Source organism: Microtus pennsylvanicus, chromosome 1 (assembly GCF_037038515.1).
Source record: "Microtus pennsylvanicus isolate mMicPen1 chromosome 1, mMicPen1.hap1, whole genome shotgun sequence".
NCBI classification, from domain to species: Eukaryota; Metazoa; Chordata; class Mammalia; order Rodentia; family Cricetidae; genus Microtus; species Microtus pennsylvanicus.
Genome location: NC_134579.1, coordinates 173,559,983 through 173,575,865, shown reverse-complemented (window position 1 = coordinate 173,575,865; position 15,883 = coordinate 173,559,983). Strand labels below are relative to the sequence as shown.

The following is a 15,883-nucleotide window of genomic DNA, read 5'->3' as shown; positions in this document are numbered from 1 at the left end:
AAGTCAGATATGTTTTTCTTAATTTTTTTGAAGAGAGGTTCATACTGTATCTATATATTTGATATAGGTTATTTTTAACCACTGAGAACAAAGTGATTTGTTATGACATATGTGTCTCTTTTATTCTGAGCTACATTTTCTACTATGATTCCACATTTTAATCTTCTTGATCAGTGGTAATGCTGACATTGAGGTAGTTCAGAAATATGTGATAAGACGAGAACAGATTCTTTTCTATTCCTCTTTAAAACCTTTCCTCTTCTCCTCAGCCAACAATAAATATAGTTGATGTGTTTGGTTTTGCCAAGAGTATGTAAAACCATCACTACCATCATCGTCATCATTATCATCAACAGCAGCAGCTACTGCTGTTACTACAGCAGCTATTGGGTTCAACTGTGCTGGGCGCTGCTATTCTGAAGTTTAGAGAGATCAGCCAACCTGCTTAAGACTACAAAGTGAGTTAATAGTAGAGCTGACATTGTTTCAGAGTTCAAGTTTGAGCCTGGATGCTGACTAGACTTTGGAAGAGTAGACTGTTTCACTGCATGGTCTGAAATAACATCATATTTACAAACAAGTCACAGTGCAACCCTTCCAGTACGTACATTACAAAATGTATCTATGCCTGGCCTCAGATGTCAATCATGACATCTTTGTCTGGTGCAGATGATGAGTGGAATGATGTCCTGAGTGGATATCAAGGTGTGATCAGTTGTAGTAATACTTCTGGAATGTTATAGCTTAAAAATCAGAGAATTAAAAATGACTGTTGAAATGCAAACTCCAGGCATCTTTCCTTCTCCATTTTATTTGATATTAACTCCTTAATACATTGTGCATGAGTTAGAGTTGGGTCATTCAAAATCAATTTAACTGTTAATGTGTTTTCAAAGGAGGCTCTAGGCCCTCAAACCTTTAGGGCTCTGGATAATGCAAGAGAAAAGTTTGGGTATCAGTTTCACACTAAAGATAGAAGCTGATAAAATACAACTGTTCACTTTTAGAAATCTCCACACATATTTCTTACTTGGCTTGTACCTTATGTTTTCACAATGACATACTCCAAAATGGGATATGGCAAAGTCATGGTATTAAGGTGTTTTCCACCTCTCCCCAGAGAGGACAGTGAACACCAAGGACAGTGCAGTCTTCTCTGAATCTGAAACCAAGTGCCCTGCCTGGAGTAATTAAGCATTCTTACATCTGCCTGTGTTTGTGTTAATAGGCACTCGTTCTTCCTGTGAAGATGCCCGCCTCATGCCGTCAATTACACTGTCAGTGTGTCTCTGTCTTCTCATTTTTCATATGGACCTGACTCCACTTGCTCTTCACCTACACATCATAGCACATAAACTGCAAACCCCTGACACAATGGTGCATGGAGTAATTAGGTTGCCCTGGCTGAACTGATTCCATTCTCTGATAACTCTGAAGATTTGTGACATTGATGTCCTCATATTACCAAGAGGCAGGAGGCAACCTTGGTGATACCCACCAGGCTGCTGTGGGGATAGGAAGGCCTCAATGGCATAAAGTGATTTCTTCCTCTTCTTGTTTCAGGTTCAATGGACCCAAATGACTTCCTGAGGGAGGCACAGATAATGAAGAGCCTGAGACACCCAAAGCTTATCCAGCTCTATGCTGTTTGCACTTTAGAAGATCCAATTTATATTATTACAGAGTTGATGAAAAATGGAAGTCTACAGGAATATCTCCAAAGTAAGCTGAAGATTTAATAAAGGGAAGAAAAGGAGGAATTTAGTTTAGCTAGTGTCCCATAAATGTCAATTTAGCAAGCCGTCTATAACCCAAAGGATGTTTACAATGTGTTTATCTATAAGGATGAATGTTGTAACATTGACCAGCTCAACTACAATGTAATGGAATATGTTCTGTGTATTCAAAAGAGAGAAAACTATTCGAGTGAAGGATGAAATCGTTCACAATAGATATATCAGAGTGTTACGTATAGTGGGGGAAACTGGTGAATGGATATTTTGTGTATTTGCTTCAACCAACTAATTGAATATTATTAGTCAAGGACCAACATTTTCTGTAGAGAAGAGTTTGTGGACATGGGTTGCTTTGGAGAAAGGTACCCTAGGCTTTTTGTTCTTAAGTTTGTATGTGTGTGTGTGAGTGTGTGTGTGTGTTGTGTGTGTGTGTGTGTGTCTGAAACTACATCTAGGGCTAGTCACCATTAGTATTTTCAGGTTAAAAATAAGAAATATAGTACTGTTGTATTGTTCCATTTGATTTCTACAGTCATAGAAAAGGGCTTCACAATGTTTATCACTAACAAATAATTCAATAAAAAATAAAATAGTAAGTGTTGAAACAAGTTGTTCAAAAGTACTGAAAGAATAATTTATGCCTTTAAAACAGAGACTTCCCTCTGACTTTTTGCAATATCACAGTAAAATTGATAGGGTTATGAGCAGGTGAGAACGGTGGAACCAAGGACTCAGGAAGATAAGAGCACCCTCTGCTTTCAAGAGGAACTTGAGAAACTGGGAATTCTAAATTGCGAAACAAGAAGAGAACAGAGATCATGAGGTGTCTTACACAGTGCTGTGAAACACAGAATATTCTCAGCTCCCTTGCATGCACTCACCAAAGTTAGCAGCTTCAGAATGCGGGCCCACTACAGAAGAATCAGCTTCAGCCTCTGATGCCTGCTGTCTTATTCCTAGAACAGAGCAAAAGAACAATTCTCTGTCATATCCAAGAAAGTACTTTGCAAATGTCGCTTATAACAGCCACATTAGGTGGAATTGTGCATTCCCAGTATTTAGGCCTACTTAAATATTTAATTTATTTTGTCTCCCTTATCTTTTCTTTTTGATTCATCTCATTCTGTGACTTTGCAGCAAACGAGATTTCCTCTAAGATGTTTTCTTCCTGTAGTTTATTTTCCTATAACTGTCACCTATTCTCAGTGTTTAAATGCCCGTGTTCATCCATAGCCCCTTGATCTCCTTGAACATATTTATGATTGTTATTTCTAAATCATTGTCATGTGTATCATGTGAGTTGTTTTCCCGGGGAACACTACTGGGGTAGAACCGATTTTCAGAAGACATATCTTGTTAATTTTTCACATTCTATTTTGGGGTAGGACCTGGGCACTTGGAGTTAGGTTGTTGGTATTGTTTTTTGGTGTGTGTATCTGTCCCACTTTGTTGAGTAACTGTTTAGATTCCTGTTTGCTCTTGCCCAAACTTGTCAGGTTATGGGCCAGTTGAATGGTGCCCGAGAATCAGTCCCAGGGCCATTCAGGTGACAGGCAAGTAAGGTATCAGAAGTAGTGCTAGCTCAGCAAGGGTTGGCTGCAGCTTCTGAACATAGCAAGCAACAGACCTTCCAGAGAAGTAGCAGGTGCTTGCTGCAGACATTCAGGAGTCTATAGAAGGCTTGTGCCATTATGTAGCTGGTCCTTAGGTGGCAGGGGCTAAATCATAGTGGGAGTAGTTGGTGCTTCTTGTGGGAGGTATACAAATCTTATGATGGTTCTCAGGTGGTAGGGGCTGGGGCTGTGCAGGAGGAGTGTTACTCACTGGGGGAGGCTCGCTGGGCTGTGACCCTTAAGTGGCCAGGACTGAAGTCTGGATTCCAGTGTGGGTGGACATGGCTGCCTGGGGGAAGTGCACAGGAAGTACTCTGCCTGTTCCTCCAGGGGATGGGACTAGACCATGCTTGCTTTTCTGTTCCTGGAAGTATGCACAGTCATTTCCATTTAAGTGAAGTGTTGGCTGTCCAACTGTTAGGTCCTGAAACCCAACTTCTCTCTTGGCTCTTTATGTTATTCTTCCCTGCTTCTGCTTTAAATCCATAGTTGTTAATCATCTGAGCACATTACTGATTTGTTTATGTAGCTTATGTGCAGTGTCTCCTACACATAACCGCCAAGGACTGTCTCCATTTCAGTGTTGGAGCAATGTCTGATGCACAGGGGCGTGTTTTCTAACACAGGGTGACTGAAGACTTATGTTGAGGTCACCTGTAAACTAATAAGGTTGATCAGCTAGCTTTGAGGCTGAGGCACCAACTGGAAAGCTCTAGTTGGTACACTTAAAATTCAGACTTCAAGAATCTCTTATGCCTGTTGATGTGGTTTACTAAGGGTTATGAATCTTGTCTTCTGGACTAGTTCACCAGGGGCAAATTTACTAAGGCCTTCATGTTCAAAGGTATTTTGTAGATGTATATTTATTACATCTAAGTCTTTACCAATAAAGAGGTAAAAGCTCAATAAAATAAGCTTGAATGGATTTTGCTTCTCTTGATGAGCCAAAAGACTCTTTAGTGATCGTGTGTAATAGATTTCCTTCTGAAGATGGAAACTACTGCAGGTTTGCGAACTTTGCAGTAGTTTTGATGCATGGAGGTTATGGAAGTCCTGTGACCTTAGGTGATTCTTAGGCCAGGTGATTCTTCCCAATAGAAAAGCATATTAGCCAGTCTTGCAGTATTGGGATTGTGGGTGAAAACTTCCCATGCCATCTGTAATAGGATCACAGTGTAAACTATGTTTGGAAAAACATGCATATTTTTTTCTATATAACAATCTTTGTAGTCTCTAATCTTAGCTGATTTGTTTTGGTAATAACTTTATTCAAAATGGGTGCAGCCAATTAAAATACTTTAGCATTGAGTGTATTTATATTTATATATACATATTTATCTTACTCATAGTTGTTATTTTTAAAATATACACCATTTTAATTAAATATACTTTATGGAAAAGAGAATATCTTAAATTATCAAATTCCATATCAATAAGATATCTTGAAAAACATAGTAATGAAAGAAATCAAAATTAAAAGCTTTTACACAAGAGAGTAGTGGCACACTTGCATCTTCGTATGAGAAAACGACCATCAGCGTAAAGGAGGAAGGAATCACTGTTGTAGAAGAATATATTTCAGAACTCCATTTTTTACCTGGCTCATTAAAAAAACTCTAAACACACGAACATTCTCATTCTTAGCTTGCATGTTTAATCAAAGGAAGGGGAGGATGAAGACTACACATTCACACAATGACAATGTGACAGCATTTCTCTTGTGTGACAGTGTCGCATAACAGCACTGAAATGGAAGATGGGGAGGCGGGGCAAAGGGGAGCACGGTAGCTCCTTTGTCCCCATAGCCTGCCTGCAGCAAGCAGGGTGGGCCCTTTGTTTGCAAGCTAACCAAGCAGCACGGAGTTTCGATCTGGGCACCTAGTGAAACATCATTGTGGTGAGTGAGTGCTGCGGCACCCGGGAACAGCCTGCCTACACTTCCTGGTCATCCTACAGGGGCTATACTGCCCATACCTCCTCTCTCTTCCTATCCCATCCCAGCTTACATCCAGATCCCCCCACCCCCTGTCTCCCTCCCTACCTCCCTCCCTCCCTTCTTTGGCGGCATAGCACCTCCCTGCTCAACCTGCTTGGGCGCTGGGACCTAACCAAAAGCTGAGGGCAAAGGGGAAGGCGGTAGCTCCTTTGTCTCCATAGCCTGCCTGCAGTAAGCAGGGTGGGCCCTTTGTTTGCGAGCTAACCAAGCAGCAAGGAGATCCGATCTGGACACCAGGAGAAACAAAACTGGAGAGTGACATCACTGGGAAGGTACATCAGTGGGCAAGAAGACCTGATCCTGTAAAAGAAGATCCATAGGAGAATATTGGGAGGAAGAGATGGGGAGACGCCAATGCAAGAATTCACCCAACAATCTGAAAAACAACACGAAACCACCAGAAGCCAGCGACCTCACAACAGGAGGACATGAACACCTTAATCAAGAAGAAGTAGAAAAAACTGACTTCATGAAAGTGATTGACACCCTTAAACAGCATATAAAAAACGCACTTATAGAAATGGATGAGAAGTATAACAGAAAGTTCGAGGAATTGAGTAAATCAGTGAATGATACCCTAGGAAAGCAAGGAAAAACAATCAAGCAGATAATGGAAACAGTTCATGACTTGAAAACTGAAATGGAGGCAAAGAAGAAAACACAAACAGAGGGCCGGCTGGACATGGAAAATCTAGGTAAACGAATAGAGACTACAGAAACAAGCATAACCAGCAGAATACAAGAGATAGAAGAAAGAATCTCAGATTCTGAGGATAACATAGAGAAAATAAACGCACTGATCAAAGAAAACAGCAAGTCCAACAAACTCTCATCACAAAACATTCAGGAAATATGGGACACAATAAAAAGACCAAACCTAAGAATAATTGGAATAGAAGAAGGAGAAGAAGTGCAGCTCAACGGTCCAGAAAATATATTTAATAAAATTATAGAAGAAAACTTAGCCAACCTGAAGAAGGATGTACCTATTAAGGTTCAAGAAGCATACAGAACACCAAATAGGCTGGATCAAAAAAAAAAAAAAAACAAACATCCCCTCGCCATATAATAATCAAAACACAAAATATACAGAATAAAGAAAAAATATTAAGAGCCGCAAAGGAAAAAGGCCAAGTTACTTATAAAGGTAAACCTATCAGACTTACACCTGACTTCTCTATGGAAACCATGAAAGCCAGAAGGTCCTGGATAGATGTACTGCAAAAACTAAGAGACCATGGATGCAAGCCCAGACTACTATATCCAGCCAAGCTTTCGTTCACTATAAATGGAGAAAACGAAATTTTCCAGGATAAAAACAAATTTAAGCAATACGTAGCCACAAATCCAGCCTTACAGAAAATAATAGAAGGAAAATCACTAACCAAGGAGTCCAACAATGACCACAATAACTCAGATATCTAGAGACCCTTCACCAGCGCAACTCAAAGAAGGGAAACACACAAACCCTACTACTAAAAAAGTGACCGGAGTTAAGAACCACTGGTCATTAATATCACTTAATGTCAATGGGCTCAACTCACCTATAAAAAGGCACAGGCTAAGAGATTGGATACGAAAACAGGATCCAACATTCTGCTGTCTACAAGAAACACACCTCAACCACAAAGACAGGCACCTACTAAGAGTAAAGGGCTGGGAAAAGGCTTATCAAGCAAATGGACCTAAGAAACAAGCAGGCGTGGCCATACTAATTTCTAACAAAGTTGACTTCAAAATTAAATCAATCAGAAGAGATGGAGAGGGACATTTTATACTCATAACAGGAACAATTCATCAGGATGAAGTCTCAATCCTGAATATCTATGCCCCTAATATAAAAGCACCCACGTACGTAAAAGAAACATTGCTAAAATTCAAGGCTGCCATCAAACCACACACACTAATAGTAGGAGACTTCAACACTCCTCTCTCACCAATGGACAGGTCAATCAGACAGAAACCTAACAGAGAAATTAGAGAATTAATGGAGGTAATGAAGCAAATGGACTTAACAGACATCTATAGATTATTCCACCCAAAGAGGAAAGAATATACCTTCTTCTCTGCAGCTCATGGAACCTTCTCAAAAATTGACCACATACTCGGTAACAAAGCTAACTTACACAGTTACAAAAAAATATTACTAACCACCTGTGTCTTATCAGATCACCATGGATTAAAGTTAGAATTCAACAACAATGCTACCCCCAGAAAGCCTACAAACTCATGGAAACTGAACAGTCAACTACTGAACCACACCTGGATCAAGGAAGAAATGAAAGAAATTAAAGTCTTCCTTGAATTCAATGAAAATAAAGAAACAACATACTCGAACTTATGGGACACTATGAAACCAGTCCTAAGAGGAAAGTTCATAGCACTAAGTGCCCACTTAAAGAAAACAGAGAAAGCACATATTGGAGACTTAACAGCCCACCTGAAAGCTCTAGAAAAAAAAGAAGCAGACTCACCTAGGAGGAGTAGAAGACTGGAAATAATCAAACTCAGGGTGGAAATCAACAAAATAGAAACACAGAAAACAATCCAAAGAATCAATGAATCAAAAAGCTGGTTCCTGGAGAAAATCAACAAGATTGACAAACCCCTATCCAAACTAGTCAAACAGCAGAGAGAAAATTTGCAAATTAATAAGATCAGAAATGAAAAGGGGGACATAACCACAAACACAGAGGAAATTCAGAGAGTCATTAGATCTTACTACAAAAGCCTGTATGCCACAAAACTGGAAAATGTAAAAGAAATGGACACTTTTTTAGATAAATACCATATACCAAAATTAAACCAGGACCAGGTGAGCAATCTAAACAGACCTGTCAGTCGCGAAGAATTAGAAGTTGTTATCAAAAACCTCCCTACCAAAAAAAGCCCAGGGCCAGATGGTTTCAATGCAGAATTCTACCAGAACTTCCAAGAAGACCTAATACCTATACTCCTCAATGTATTCCACAATATAGAAACAGAAGGGTCATTACCAAATTCCTTTTATGAAGCTACAGTTACTCTGATACCAAAACCACACAAAGACTCAACCAGGAAAGAGAAACACAGGCCAATCTCACTCATGAATATCGACGCAAAAATCCTCAACAAAATACTGGCAAACCGAATCCAAGAACACATCCAAAAAATTATCCATTATGATCAAGTAGGCTTCATTCCTGAGATGCAGGGCTGGTTCAACATACGAAAATCTATCAATGTAATGCAGCATATAAATAAACTGAAAGAAAAAAACCATATGATCATTTCATTAGATGCTGAAAAAGCATTTGACAAAATTCAACATCCATTTATGTTAAAAGTCTTGGAGAGATTAGGGATACAAGGGTCATACCTAAATATAATAAAAGCTATATACAGCAAGACGACAGCTAACATCAAATTAAACGGAGAGAAACTCAAAGCCATCTCGCTTAACTCAGGAACACGACAAGGCTGTCCACTTTCGCCATACCTCTTCAATATAGTGTTTGAAGTTCTAGCAATAGCAATAAGACAACATAATGGGATCAAGGGGATTCGAATTGGAAAGGAAAAAGTTAAACTTTCGTTATTTGCAGATGATATGATAGTGTACATAAGCGACCCCCAAAATTCCACCAAAGAACTTTTACAGCTGATAAACAGCTTTAGTAATGTGGCAGGATACAAGATCAACTCCAAAAAATCAGTCGCCCTCTTATACACAAAGGATATGGAAGCAGAGAGGGAAATTAGAGAAGCTTCTCCATTCACGATAGCCACAAACAGCATAAAATATCTTGGGGTAAATCTAACCAAGGAAGTGAAAGATCTATTTGACAATAACTTTAAGGCATTGAAGAAAGAAATTGAAGAGGATACCAAAAAATGGATGGACATTACTTGCTCTTGGATTGGGAGGATCAACACAGTAAAAATGGCAATTCTACCAAAGGCAATTTATAGATTCAATGCAATCCCCATCAAGATCCCATCAAAATTCTTCACAGATCTGGAGAGGACAATAATCAACTTTATATGGAAAAACAAAAAACCCAGGATAGCCAAAACAATCCTATACAATAAAGGATCTTCTGGAGGCATTACCATCCCTGACTTCAAACTCTGAAAACAGGGTGGTACTGGCATAAAAACAGAGAAGTAGACCAATGGAATCGTATAGAAGACCCGGATTTTTCCCACAAACCTATGAACACCTGATTTTCGATAAAGGAGCTAAAAGTATACAATGGAAGAAAGAAAGCATCTTCAACAAATGGTGCTGGCACAACTGGATGTCAACCTGTAGAAGAATGAAAATAGACCCATATCTATCACCGTGCACAAAACTCAAGTCCAAATGGATTAAAGACCTCAATATCAGCCCGAAAACACTGAACCTGATAGAAGAGAAAGTGGGAAATACCCTACAACAGATGGGCACAGGTGATCGCTTCTTAGGTATAACCCCAGAAGCACAGACATTAAGGGCAACATTGAATAAATGGGACCTACTGAAACTGAGAAGCTTCTGTAAAGCAAAGGACACTGTCACTAAGACACAAAGGCAACCTACTGACTGGGAGAAGATCTTCACCAACCCCGCAACAGACAAATGTCTGATCTCCAAAATATGTAGAGAACTCAAGAAACTAGACTTTAAAATGCTAATTAACCCAATTATAAAATGGGGCACTGAACTGAACAGAGAATTCTCAACAGAAGAAGTTCAAATGGCCAAAAGACACTTAAGGTCGTGCTCAATTTCCTTAGCAATCAGGGAAATGCAAATCAAAACAACTTTGAGATATCATCTTACACCTGTCAGAATGGCTAAAGTCAAAAACACCAAGAATAGCTTTTGCTGGAGAGGCTGTGGAGGAAGGGGTACCCTCATCCATTGCTGGTGGGAATGCAATCTTGTGCAACCACTGTGGAAGTCAGTGTTTCGGTTTCTCAGGAAATTCGGGATCAACCTACCCGTGGACCCAGCAATACCACTCTTGGGAATATACCCAAGAGATGCTCTATCATACGACAAAAGCATTTGTTCAACTATGTTCATAGCAGTATTATTTGTAATAGCCAGAACCTGGAAACAACCTAGATGCCCTTCAATGGAAGAATGGATGAAGAAAGTATGGAATATATACACACTAGAGTACTACGCTGCGGTAAAAAACAATGACTTCTCGAATTTTGCATACAAATGGATGGAAATAGAAAACACTATCCTGAGTGAGGTATCCCAGACCAAAAAAGATCAACATGGGATGTACTCACTCATAATTGGTTTCTAGCCATAAATAGGGGTCACGGAGTCTTCAATAGGTGAACCTAAAGAAGCTAAGTAAGAAGGTGAACCCAAGGAAAAACATATAGTTATCCTCTTGGCTAAGGGAAGTAGACAAAATTGCCGGGGAGAAAATTGGGATCTTGGGGGTGGGGTGGGATGGGGGTAAGGTGAGATGGAGAGAGAAAAGGTAGAAAGGAAGGAGGGGGGGACTTGGGGAAACAGGAGGATCGGGATAAAGGAAGGTTGGATAGGGGAGCACGGAACCACAATTCTTAGTTAAGGGAGCCACTTTAGGGTGGGCAAGAGACTTGACCCTAGAGGGGCTCCCAGGTGCCCAAGCTGAGGTCCCCAGTTAGTTCCTTGGGCAGCCGAGGATAGGGAACCTGAAATGACCCTTTCCTAGAGCAATACTGACGAATATCTTGCATATCATCATAGAACCTTCATCTGGTGATGGATGGAGATAGAGACAGAGACCCACACTGGAGCAATGGACTGAGCTCCCAAGGTCCCAATGAGGAGCAGAAGGAGGGAGAACATGAGCAAAGAAGTCGGGACCACGAGGGGTGCACTCACCCACTGAGACAGTGGAGCTGATCTACTGGGAGCTCACCAAGGCCAGCTGGACTGTTACCGAAAAAGCATGGGATAAAACTGGACTCTCTGAACATGGCGAACAATGGGGGCTGATGAGACGCCAAGGACAATGGCACGGGGTTTTGATCCTACTTAATGTGCTGGCTTGGTGGGTGCCTAGCCAGTTTAGATGTTCACCTTCCTAGACATGGACGGAGGGGGGAGGACCTAGGACTTACCACAGGGCAGAGAACCCTGACTGCTCTTTGGACTGGAGAGGGAGGGGGAGAGGAGTGGGGAGAAGGGGAGAGGGGTGGGAGGAGGGGGAGAAGAGTGGGAGGAGGGGGAGGGAAATGGGAGGCTGGAAGGAGGTGGAAATTTGTATTTTTTTATTCTCCTTTTATCAATAAAAAAATTAAAAAAAAAGAAGATGGGGAGGCGGATTTCTGGTTTCAAGTATGAGCAGCTGAGTTGCTCTATTGATAAGGGAAAAAAGCGACCTCTTGCTTTCACTCTACCCAGTAACAGAAACTTAAACAAACATGGGCATTTATACAGGCTGTGAGTAAAAGAAGCTATGATGGATATTAGCTTTATATTGCTTACTACTGAAGTTATATTTTGAGTATATTCTGAGTTACGCAGGTTTCTTATAGACTGAAACTAGACACTTTATGTGACAAAAAGGATCAGTGTGAGCTGGGGTGTTCTTTCCAATGTTCGGCCACAGCTTTTGTGAGTCGTGAAAAACAACTATGCACAGTCATAAACTGAATAATGTGACATTTGGGAGCAGAATAAATATTTAATGACTGATTTATTGGCCCTTTAATAAAAAGCACTTAAGAAAACTGGATATTTCAGGCAATTCAGGCAATACAGTGAAATATGTGGACTTACATACATAGTTCACTAATAACATCTTTCTGAAACTAGAGGGAAAGAAATATCATTATTTGATTTAGTATCTTGAGCTTCCTTTTTTCTCAATAAATATTTACAAAAATCCTAGCAATATCAGACATCTATGTACCCCTTAAGGAGTAGCAAACATTTTCTTTTTTTATAAGTTGGGTTCCTATGCGTGGTTGGTGGTTTTCATGCACTGTTTGCCAAAGTGGACCGAAGCTGCGGGTGTATTATTTTCATCAGTGCCCTGCTCAGTCAAACAGGAGCACTTTAACTGTTGCTCCTCAGGAGCCTGGAGCATCTCCATCCTCCTCTGCTCTTGTGTGTTTAGAGGCACAGGCAAGGCATGTTTAGGCAAGCAGCACAGAACAGCTTCTGGGATCATAGCAGTTCAGCCTCAAACACGCCTGGATTAGAGTGTCTCCTCTACAGCCTGTTCCTAGAGTAGTCGAAAGCCCTGTGAAGTAAACATGACAGGAAGCAGCAGTTTGTGTTTGGTCTGTGCACACAATTAGGTGATTTTCTGAAAACCAGATGCCTGAGGTAATAACAGGGGAGGACATGTACATGATTTCTTTAAAAAAAAAAAGATGTACGGCTTTCTGTGTCAGGTGTTTATCCAAATTATTACAAGCATGAACTTAGCTTATTTTTAAAAATATCTTATGAGGCAAATATTCTTAGTTAACAATTAAAGAAAGGGGCCCGAGAAGGTTAGCAACCCATTTAAAGTGACCGTCTGGGGTCACGGCTTCTGCTTTAATATCATGGATAGCATTGATATTTTTCCCCAGCCTGTATTAGTTGTCTGTTGTTACCTTGCAAACATTCATTATGCCACTTGCTGTAGGCAGTGTGCTGGCTAATTTTATGTCAACCTGACACAAGCAAAAGTCATGTGAGAGGAGGGAGCCTCATTGAGAAAATGCCTCCATAAGATCCGGCTGAAGGCCAGCCTATAGGGTATTTTCTTAATTCATGTTTGATAGGGGAGGGCCTTGCCCATTGTAGGAGGTGCCATCCCTGGGCTTGTGGGCTTGAGTTCTATAGGAAAGCAGACTGAGTAAGCCATGAGGAGCAAGCCAGTAATCAGCTCCCCTCAGTGATCTCTGCATCAGCTCCTGCCTCCAGGTTCCTGCCCTGTGTGAGTTCCTCCCCTCTCTGCTTTTGATGATGAAATCTTATAGGGAACTGTGGGTGAAATAAACCCTTTCCTCTCACAAGTTGCTTTTGATCATGATTTTTTGTCCTAGCAATAATGATGCTAACGAAGACAGTTGTAGCTCCCTGGGTTTCAGAGCTTAGGAATCATGGCAAAGGTGTCAGCATTTGCCCAAATCATCTCAAACTCCTAACAGGGAGGCATCTATTTCCAAACCAGCTCATCTTGCTGGCAGGAGCTGGCTTATCCTGAGCTGTTGAGGAAATCAGTTCCTTGCTGGGTTTGGGTGAGAGGCTGTCCTGTTCTCTTTATCATACAGGACAGCTCATAACCTGGCAGCTTGTTACAGTAGTGTGGGCAAGTGAGAAAGCAAGGGAGCATCCTTGCGACAGAGCCACAGCCCTTTGTGACTACTTGGAAATTTTGTGCCTTCAGTTTTTCCATATTGCATCAGTTAAATGTGTAACTTGGTCCCAGCCCAGCCCGAGGGAAGGGGATGATGCCTAGGAAGCAAGAGTCAGTGGGAGCCGTTGGCTAGTCATCAGCATCTCCTATTCCCTATACCTTTAGTTCCTTATTGATATCAAAAGGTAGGCTGCTGTGGCCATCAGAACGTGATGCTTTGTCCATGCTGAGCTTTATTTAATCTTCATGATAACATTCTGTTTTCAACTGCGCAATTGATGTTAGAGACTATAACGTACAATTTAAAGCTTTTGTAACTTTGCATACAAAATTAACTATTTTTCATATGGATAAATTGCTCTTTAGGTGTCTTTCTCTAAGAAGTGACATGAGGACTTCGACTTTTCTCTTTGTGTGACTTTACATTATGAAATTTATCCCTGTAGCTTCAGAGTTGAGGGAGATTTAAGAGTTAGAACTGAAGATTTATCTAATCTAACTAAGATTTATCTAATCTAACTAAGATTAAATTTATCCCATCTGACTACGATGGTAGTTTTCTCTTAAGGCCTTTGACTTGTTACAACACTCCTATCTTTCTTGTTTCTGGTTGACCCTTCCCACTTTTCTTGAAGGTTTAATTTTCCCTGCTGACTCTCAGTGTTGATGTTCTCATGAAAAGTGTTTCTTCCTAGGAACCTAACAGACTCATTAACACGACCATTACATTTATAAGTTTAGCTGCAACCCTGGCCCACAGGCTTATCTTCTTTCAGCCAACTTCACAAGGGTAATTCACATATATCACTGGGCAATTAAAATTGCTTCACTTTCGCACAGGTGCAATGATAATATTAACATCTAGGATCTATTGGGCTCTTTTTAAGTACCTGACAGTGTGCAAAGTCCTTTACATATATTAATTCCTTTGAAATTCTATTTTAACAGTAGATACGTTGGAGACACCAAAGTACAGGCATGTTAATCATATTGCTCAATCTTACAATGCAATACGAAGAGTAACCCTGACATCACATCTGCTACCCTGGTGTTATATTGGTCTCCCTATCTCCTGTGCTATAGCTCTCTCTGAAGTTGGAGCTTATGCCTAAACCTAATGACCACAAATCCAGACAACTATATGACTTAGGAAAGCAAGGAGATCAGGAGTATGCCTTTTTGTGAAATAACCCCAGTTTTCTAGATGTCTGCAGGTACTCACCAACAGTGTGGTTGCTTAGCCTGAGGATGACTTAGAAAATTTCAGTTTCCAAAGCTAGCACTGGACACTTTTACTAACGAGCAAGCCTATTCCACTATGTAAATTTCTGTACTTAGTTATGTAAAATGAGCAGTAGGTGGCTTTCTGTCCATTTAAGGTATGTCTGTATCTGGAGAGATGTATAACATATCTGAGAATAGCAGGCTATAAAAGGAAATTAAAAATGCATTATGCATGTAGGTGTGAATGCGATGTATACATTTTAGAAGTGATAAACCCTTAACTTTTACCAGGGATCTAATTTTAAAAAAAAAAATATGGTGAAAGAATGAAAACTTTTCTTTGGTTTAGTCAGATTGTTGCTATTTCATGAGTATGATATAAACTATGCAGTGTGTTTTCCTGTTTATAAAATTCAGTGTATATGCATATATACATATATACACTCTATCCATCTATCATCTATCTATCTATCTATCTATCTATCTATCTATCTATCTATCTACCATCTATCTATCATCTATCTATCTTGTGTGTGTATAGGTCAGAGGTCAATATTGAGCGCTTTCCTCAATAACTCTCCACTTTATTATTTGAGACAGAGTCACTGAGTCTGGAGCTTACTCACTGTGAGCCAACAACATCTGGGGTCTTTCTGTCCTCCCTGCCCCTGCCAGAATTTAGATTACAGGCATCTGCAACTTTTGCAACTATAACCAGAACTTTTAGTTTAAGTACTGGTGATCTAAAATCCAGTCCGCCTCTTCCCCACCTCCCTTTTTCCTTCCTCCTCCCCCCACTCCCCATGTCCCACTCCCCTCTCACTCCCTCTCCAGTCCGAAGAGCAGTCAGGGTTCCCTGCCCTGTGGGCAGTCCAAGACAGAAGTCCCCAAATGACAGTTTCCATGAAAAAGCAAGTCAGCAATGTGTGATTCTAAAAACACACAAACTGGCACCTGTGTTGGGATGATGTTTTCCTGGTA

The 15,883-nt window shown here is 40.5% G+C and overlaps 1 protein-coding gene across 1 annotated transcript in view; it reads left to right on the top strand.

Moving 5' to 3' along the window:
• Positions 1 to 15,883, top strand: part of Frk (fyn related Src family tyrosine kinase) — a 110,544-nt gene that overhangs the window by 89,036 nt on the left and 5,625 nt on the right. Inside the window, exon 5 of the mRNA XM_075945529.1 lies at positions 1,564 to 1,722. Coding sequence (XP_075801644.1) covers positions 1,564 to 1,722 — 159 coding nt within the window. The remainder of the gene's footprint in view (positions 1 to 1,563; positions 1,723 to 15,883) is intronic.